The sequence below is a fragment of the Aegilops tauschii genome, chromosome 6, assembly GCF_002575655.3.
Source record: "Aegilops tauschii subsp. strangulata cultivar AL8/78 chromosome 6, Aet v6.0, whole genome shotgun sequence".
Classification (NCBI taxonomy): domain Eukaryota; kingdom Viridiplantae; phylum Streptophyta; class Magnoliopsida; order Poales; family Poaceae; genus Aegilops; species Aegilops tauschii.
The window spans coordinates 449,390,260-449,398,154 of NC_053040.3; the positions used below are offsets into that span (position 1 = coordinate 449,390,260).

At 50.2% G+C, this 7,895-nt stretch overlaps 1 protein-coding gene across 1 annotated transcript; it reads left to right on the forward strand.

The window, feature by feature from the left end:
* Positions 1–1,353: 1,353 nt before the first annotated feature.
* Positions 1,354–3,529, forward strand: LOC109741397 (transcription factor bHLH94-like). Its single transcript, XM_020300480.3, has 3 exons — positions 1,354–2,071; positions 2,187–2,651; positions 3,030–3,529. Exons 1-3 carry the CDS (start codon positions 1,628–1,630, stop codon positions 3,147–3,149), a joined length of 1,029 nt encoding a protein of 342 aa, XP_020156069.1. The 5' UTR covers positions 1,354–1,627; the 3' UTR covers positions 3,150–3,529.
* The last annotated feature ends 4,366 nt before the right edge of the window (positions 3,530–7,895 follow it).

Below are 7,895 nucleotides of genomic sequence, written 5' to 3' on the forward strand. Positions count from 1 at the left end.
AACCTAAGTTAAGTACCGGACCGTGACCTCGTAGGCATGGCCTCCGAGACCGGCAGCACCGCCGCCGATGTTGTCGTTGTTTGTCGCAACGGCAATTAAGAAAGCCAACTCCAACTGTGGTGGCATCTGTTCCCGGCCGCGCGTCGCGCTTGTGGCGCAGAAGCTCGGCCTCCTCTCCTCAACTTGAAGGTAGATCTCATGCTCGTACTCGGCCAGCCCGAGGTAGATGAGCTACTCGTTCAGCCAGCAGCGAGTGTCTGTCTCTTTGATTGACTTGGATCGTCAAAGTCCCAAGCCTCTGCGAGGACCCAGGGCGACGAAAATCATATTTTGTCAAAAGTGCCAACCCGTTGCGTCTCCGTCTTGATGAGACATTTTGAGCCCCCTCCCCTAACGACGAGGACGGCACACCGTGAAGGTGTGTTGTGCGACAACTTTGGGAGAGGGGAAGAGTGGGTGAGCATAGGATTTGGGGGAGGCCGGCCAACTTTAAAGCTGGAGTAGGTTTCTCAGGTGGCGCCGGACCACCAAGATTTAATTTGGGTAAGTGAGTGGCCGGTGAACCTATGTGAATGCGGCGAGGTTTCTAGAATCGGCCAGGGTTTTGGGTGGGATCGGATTGTCGGAAACCTGTGTAGCGGACGTCCTAACTCCCCGAGACCGACCCTCGATTTGGAGTCGTCCTAAGGTATTTCGAACGTCCGAACCAATCTGATCGAAAACAAGATGCGTTCAAAATTCAAGACTTAAAAAGCATACGAACCATTCAATCGAATCACAAAGGGACGATTTGGTAAGGCGCGTTAACCATGCGGATTCTTTTGTTGAAGTCCAAAATTCAAGTCTCTTGTCTCTTTTCATGCTTTCTCACAAACGGATTAAAAATATATTATTATTTTTGAAGTATGGATAAACCATGGGCTCGAAAAGTTAGGTTACATGCGGTGGAGCCAACTCATCAAAGTTCAAGTCATACATTTAGCGTTGGTGGTTGCATTTTCTGAATTTATTTCAGGCCTTCGAAGGCATCTACGACGGCTTCGTCAATCTCATGACGATGTGCCGGCTCAATGTCCCTGAGACGCTCGTAAGGGGTAGAGTATGTGCGCGTTTATTCATGGGAATGAGTGCATGTGCGTATGTATGAGTGCGTCTGTACCATGTTCAAAAAAATTGCCACACTTTTTTGTATATTCGAAAATTTACTACCCGGTACGCACGGGATGGACCGTGAAGCCGGTCTTCAAAAGAACAGACAAAAAAACACGCGACGTGTCTTGCGTTTTTCTTGGGCGTGTTTTTCTTGGCAAAGCCAATGTTGCATTTCCGGATGACTCGCATACCGTCCCGTCATCTATGCACATGCATCCTCTTTTCTCTGTCTCTGCCGTTGCCATGGCACGACGCCGTGCCGTGCAGTGCCAGCAGTCCGACCGAATCATAGCCTAATCACACCGCAAACCACGTAAGCCCGCGCCCCGGCCGCTCCAGTGGTGCTTCGGGTATAAATTATTCTGGCCATGGAGGATGGAGCCATGGACCGAGAGGTAGAAGCTAGGTAGTGACACATCTCTCTTCCGCGTGTGCATCTGCATCTTGGTCAATTGCTTGAACAAGCCGAGCGCGTATGGCGTTGGAGGCCGTGGTGTTCTCGAAAGGGTTCTTTGGGCGCTGCGCCATGGCTGCTGAAGGAGTAGGAGGAGGCGGTGGCGTTTGGGGCGGGAATGGCCACGGGCACGGCGGTGGCATGGAGTTGGACGGAAGCAATGCCCACTGCGGCGCCGCCGTTGCGAGCACCGAAGCCCCGGAAGGCAGTTCTTCCTTGCCGGCGCTGCCGCCGCCGGGGCACGGCAGTGACCCTGGAGGCGCGGACGACGGTGCCGTGGACGCGGCGTCGGCGTCAGGTGCAGCAGGGAGGAGGAAGCGGCGAAGAGCGAGGAGCGTGAAGAACATTGAGGAGGCGGAGAGCCAGCGGATGACCCACATCGCCGTCGAGCGCAACCGCCGCAAGCAGATGAACGAGTACCTTGGCGTGCTCCGGTCCCTCATGCCGGCCTCCTATGTGCACAGGGTACGTATTCCTTAGCTCATTTTTGAAAATTTGGATGTAATTTTCAGGGAGTTCTTATTTCGAACTTGATCGATCCAAAGTCAGAGCACATAGTATCTATTGTGATTACGAACAGGGCGACCAGGCATCCATAATTGGCGGCGCAATCAACTACGTCAAGGAGCTGGAGCAGCTAGTTCAATCCCTGGAGGCGCACCGGCACGCCCGCCTCCGCGACGACTGTCCCGTCAGCGGCGACGTCGATTCCGCGGCCGCAGTGCCCTTTTTAGACTTCTTCACCTTCCCGCAGTACACGATGAGCGTGCGCCACGCCCCGGCCACACCAGCAGCAGGCGCTCTCGCGGACGACGGCGGCGGCAATGCCGCCGACGACGACACGACGTCGGGCTCGAAGCAGTCGGCCGTGGCGGACATCGAGGTGACCATCGTGGAGAGCCACGCGAGCCTGAAGGTGCTGTCGCGGCGGCGGCCGACGCAGCTGCTGAGGATCGTGGCGGGCCTGCAGGGCCACCGGCTCGCCGTGCTGCACCTCAACGCCACCAGCGCCGGCCACATGGCCCTCTACTGCCTCAGCCTCAAGGTACGTACGCACTCCACAGACTCCCCATGCTACCTAGCTGTAGCCGTTTCTTTTTCGAGACCATTCGCTCGCTTGGCAGCGCGCGCGTGACGCCGAAACAACTAACTGGCCTCGTTTTCCGCGCCCTTGTCCGGGACGGCTCCTCCAAAACATCACACCTCCGCGTGTTTCACCGCAAAGATGAAGCTGCATTATTGTTTTGACGCTAGATGAGGGGCTGCACCTGCATGCATGGATTGACTACCACCGTGTTTGCTGCCGTAGTGCCTGCAGGATCGAACGTCCATTTCTTTGTGTCGTGGACTCGTAGTATGTAGCAAATGAATTCATCTGAAAAGCTCTATGTCTGGTTGATGATGCCATGCATGGTGGCCGCAGGTGGAAGACGACTGCCGGCTCTCGTCGGTGGCCGACATCGCCGCGGCGGTCCACCGTATCCTCGAGACGATCGAGCGTGAGGAGGAGGAGGAGCGGCGGCAGCAGCAGAGCTGTACGTAGGTAGGTAGCCCATTGGCATGTAACAGTTCACGAGCTACTGCTAATTACGAGTAGTAAGCAAGATCTAGGAGTACTTGCAGCCTTGTAGGCACTGCAGCTTGATAGCTCTCTCTATGTAATGTACCTTTATGTACTCTGTCTATGTACCTATGCATGTCCTACGCATCTCTCCGCGTGTTATCTGGTTGTGCGTGCACGGCATGGGCAGGAGTGGGGTTTCCGTCCATGTCCCACGCGCCCGAATGCAGGGAGCCTCTTGGTCTTGGACATATTGTACGGTTGACACTACGTGGGCACGATTGACATGCATGTACAATTAAGGCTTACTTGTTCGGTACCAATAATCGAAGGAAAAAAAAAAGGATCGGTATAATTTTTAACGTTATTTTACTTTTTACTGATCGTATCGCGGCAGTTGTCTTTTCATTGTACTCTAGCTACAGTTTTTGTTGATAGTTATCAGATCTAATATATGTCTTTTGGGATAAAATAACACATTTGACAATCGCATATTTTGTGAAAAAACAAATGTTGCCAAAGTTGGATTTTTTTTAAATGGTCAAAGAATTGGTAGCCAACCAATTAGTATCCAATTTTCTAAGTTGCCAATACATTGGTATGCTAAATATTACGTAGCATAAAACGAGCTACAATTGGTTAAATAAATACTTATTTTTTATTGTTTTGTCCTAGTTGGTTTCCACTACTAAGGATCGTTCCAAGTTTTTTTGAAAAAGTCCAGTTTTACTTCTGTTCTGTTTGGTGGTGCTATGGAAATGCACTTTCACTCCATTTCTGCATGGTCAATGGCGTTTCACCATTTTGTTCGAAATATCCCTAAGTAGCCGGCGGATAGACTCTCTATATATAGGTCACTTGCACGTGGGACTCATCCCTTGCAAAGGGGCGAAATGAGTTTTTTTTAGAAAAGGAGGATGACCCCCGGCCTCTGCATCTGGGCGAAAGGGGAGAAAGGAGTAAAAGGTAAAAATAAAAAGGGGGAAAATTCATCTCCCCCCTCTCCCTCTCTCCGCCATCATGCATCCACCACACATGTCCTCTCAATCGCCCTTCTTCCTTCCACTGTGGAATCATCACCGTGCGGACGGGAAAGACAACACATACAAGCAAAGGCACAACCCGATGGACAAGTCGAACATGTTGTCCTTCGCCGCGCCAATGCAGGGGGGGGGGGGGTGGGGGTAGTCAACTCTGAACAACCGTAGTTGCATTGTAGCGCGGAGAGGGTTGTGTGATGGTGACGAGGATCAACAGATAGAACATGAGGTGCGAGAGGTCTTCGTGATGCCCAAGGAGATCCATAATTGTCTTGGCTGAGTTTGTTTCCTTGCCTCTAGTTGAGCATCGCCACCAGCAATTTGTCGCCGCGGTAGGTCCTAGCACTCGTCTGTCTGTCTTAGCACTACTATGAACTTCTAAATCCACCAGCGTCCTTCCCTAGCAACATTGCATCGTCGACTGTCGAAAGGATATCCGTACGTGCGCTCATAGGGGTGAGTGTGTGTGCACATATATGAGGGTCTATATTGTATTGTGTTTAAAAAATGAAATAATTAAGAAGCCATGGTAAATAATCGATTAGCAGAAAAAGAGTTTCTAGGGGTTTTTCATGTCGCCGCAGGGAATGATAACCATTCTGAACCAAATATATCATAATAAGAACATCGTCTCCAGCCAGTTACTTTGAGTTAGCCATGGGGTTGAGAGCCTGTAACACCTAGCGAAGATGATATGCGTTTGCCCAACAGATGGGTAAATCGTAGCAACACGGCGTCACAAAAGGGATTTCAAGGTTTGGCGACAAAATGGTACTTCCTCCGTTTCATAATGGAGTGCGCATATAGATTTTTTTTAGAGAGATCAAACTTTATAAATTTTGTCCAAGTTTATAGGTAGAACTACTAATATCTACAATACTAAACATCTAATGATCTATAATACGAAAACACTTCTCATGATATATCTTATTATATGTGATTGGTATTTTAGATATACCTATTTTTCTATAAGCTTAATGAAAATTTGCATGGGTTGACTTTCTAAAAAGTCAATATAGGTTACATTATACTACCTTCGTCCTGATTTATTAGTCCCCTATGTAATTTGTGCTAAATTCTGACCAAAGATTTAACTGACAAAATTTTAGTGCATGTCAACAAACATTATATCCTTGGATTCGTATTTGAACGTAGTTTTCAATGACATGCATGAACATTTTTTTAGTTAAATTTATGATCAAAATTCGGCACATATTACAATGAGGAACAATAAACCAGGACGGAGGTAGTACAACGTAGGGAGTACTCCTAAAGGGATTTCCAATGTTTCTTTTTTAGAACAAGGGATTTCCAATGGTTGACGAGGGGATTGTTAAACCATCATCGGATCCACGTCAGCCACGAAATACGCGTCTGACGAGCACCTTTCACCGGAGGAAGAACACAACACGATAAGCTTTTGCGGAAAGAGAGGGAGCATGGGCATGCATGCATGGGATCGAGAGCGAGCGATCAATCGACGCCACAGGACGCTGGAAACAGCACGCGCGCGACGCGACGACGAGAGCCAGCCAACCGGCCGGGGAAACAATGGGAAAAGACGTGCCCGGCCGCTGCGCTCGTGCCGTCCCATTGACCCTCGCCCAAGTTCGGGGTGGTGTGGAGATTGTGATCTCTGGGACTGGGTGTAGTCCCTTCCACCCCAACAGAGCGGTGCACCTTTTCCCCTGCGCCCTGCCTAGCCATGATTGATTGGCCCCAACGATAGTCGAGAGGGCCGGCGAGGTGATCAGTCCCTCTCGGGATGTTTTTTACCTCGTGATTTGACCAATGTCATCTCTGCTTGCTGCTGTTCAGACTTCGGAGTCCACTAGCATGGATGTCGACCCCAAAAGGAAAAATAAGTTTTGACTCTTGGTGTGGCGGTGACAGATCCAGAGCATGGCATGGACGAGAGCATCTTCCTCGCTGGTGAGAGTCGGGAGCAGGAGAAAGTGCCTTTCTCTCCTGTGGTACAGCGCAGCTAATGTCGAGACCTGGCCTTCGGGAAAGCGTCTGCATGCCCTGTCGAGACATGTCAACTGAACCCAAAAGCAGAACATGTAAGTAATTTACGAGGTAGTCAGCCGTTACAGTATCTACAGTCGGACTTGACAAACCCAACCCCTCAAATGCCCGCGGACACGTCGTTCGTGAACACTGAGCATTCACATCTCAAATAATGCATTTCATATCTAGATACCTCAAATTATAAACTTTAAATCTATATTCTTACATGCAACGTAAAGCGATCTTTAAGCGGAGCTCCCCCGACTCCTCCGTGCCCATGTTCGGCAGCCGGCTGCGCTCCAAAGAGTGTTGGTCCGGTCACCAGCAAGGTCGAGTAGGGCATAGGGCACATGCCGGCTCACGGGGCTCAAGGCGCCGTCGTCTCCCATACCCTGCTCTTCCTTGTCGGAGCTCGGAACCCGAACAGTGCCGGTGGACGTCGGATCGATGATAGATCCGTCCACGAACGAGCCGGTGACATCCACCACGACGCGGTTGCGGCGCTCGGATTGCTGCACCATACGGCACGCCGAGGAGTGCGACTCCGCCTCACCCGTCCAGCGTTGCGAGGGCTGCCGCCGCCTCCCGCGCCCGCTGCCTCGCACGGCGGGCACACCATGTCATGTTTTTGTCGGACGACGCCCATAGTGCGTCTCGCTGCTCGGCGCGCCAACGGAGATCGTCAAACGGGAGCTTGGATGGCGGAGGAGAGTGGACTGGAGTGGCTAGGGTTTGGTCAGTTGAGCGGATGACGAGGAATATATATGGGGTCGGGTGGGACATCGCGGGCCGGGGACGATGTGGCGGACCCGCCCGGGCGCCCCGATATCCGCCCCATATTTGGGCTGGATATGAGGGGTGCCGGTCAACCCTGACATTTGAGGCCCATTTAAGAAGCCCATCTGGGTTAAAATTTCGTAACCGGTCAGTGACCGGACGAATAAGACAGGTTTGAGGCGTCCGAATGCGAATGTAGTACATGCTTTAGATGTGGAGAGAACTACCCAGCCATGTGGAACATTCAGCTTCGTATTCCTCGCTTACATGGCTCGTAGCCAGCTCAAACAAGTACTCCCTCCGTTTCAAAATTCTTGTCTTAGATTTGTCTAAATACGGATGTATCTAGTTACGTTTTAGTGTTAGATACATCCGTATCTAGACAAATCTAAGACAAGAACTTTGGGACGGAGAGAGTAGATTGCTAGAGTAACATGGAGAGAATAAGTCAGTGGCCTAGATACTTTAGTACAGAAACCAGACATATGCTCGATGGAGTATCACCATGTAAACACAACCAAACAAGTTTTCTGTCAACTCTTATTTGATCACTGAGTGTTTCCAAAGCTTAGGCCAATAAGTTACTCTCCTACTTACAAGTTTCAGTGTCCTTCCCTACAAAAGAAAAACAGTTTTCAGTCGGCTACCTAACACCTGCAACTCTGTCCCGATTCTGAGAGAAATCATTGGAGTAGACCTGGTGGACATCAAACATGGCAAGAACAAATTCATAAAAAGTATTCCTGTATCTACAATTTGTCGGGCCAAATATCTATTGATATCACGCAGACAATAGTACATCATAGTACATTTACTTGTCATCCATTAACTAGATCCACTGATCGTTAGGTCTTTCAAAGGAACAGTTTCACACTGGAGATCAGATAAGTCAGTATGCAGC

Coding starts and splice junctions, on each gene's coding strand:
- LOC109741397 (XM_020300480.3), top strand. CDS start 1,628: ATGGCGTTGGAGGCCGTGGTGTTCTCGAAAGGGTTCTTTGGGCGCTGC. Junction 2,072..2,186: donor CGGCCTCCTATGTGCACAGG/GTACGTATTCCT, acceptor GATTACGAACAG/GGCGACCAGGCATCCATAAT. Junction 2,652..3,029: donor TCTACTGCCTCAGCCTCAAG/GTACGTACGCAC, acceptor TGGTGGCCGCAG/GTGGAAGACGACTGCCGGCT.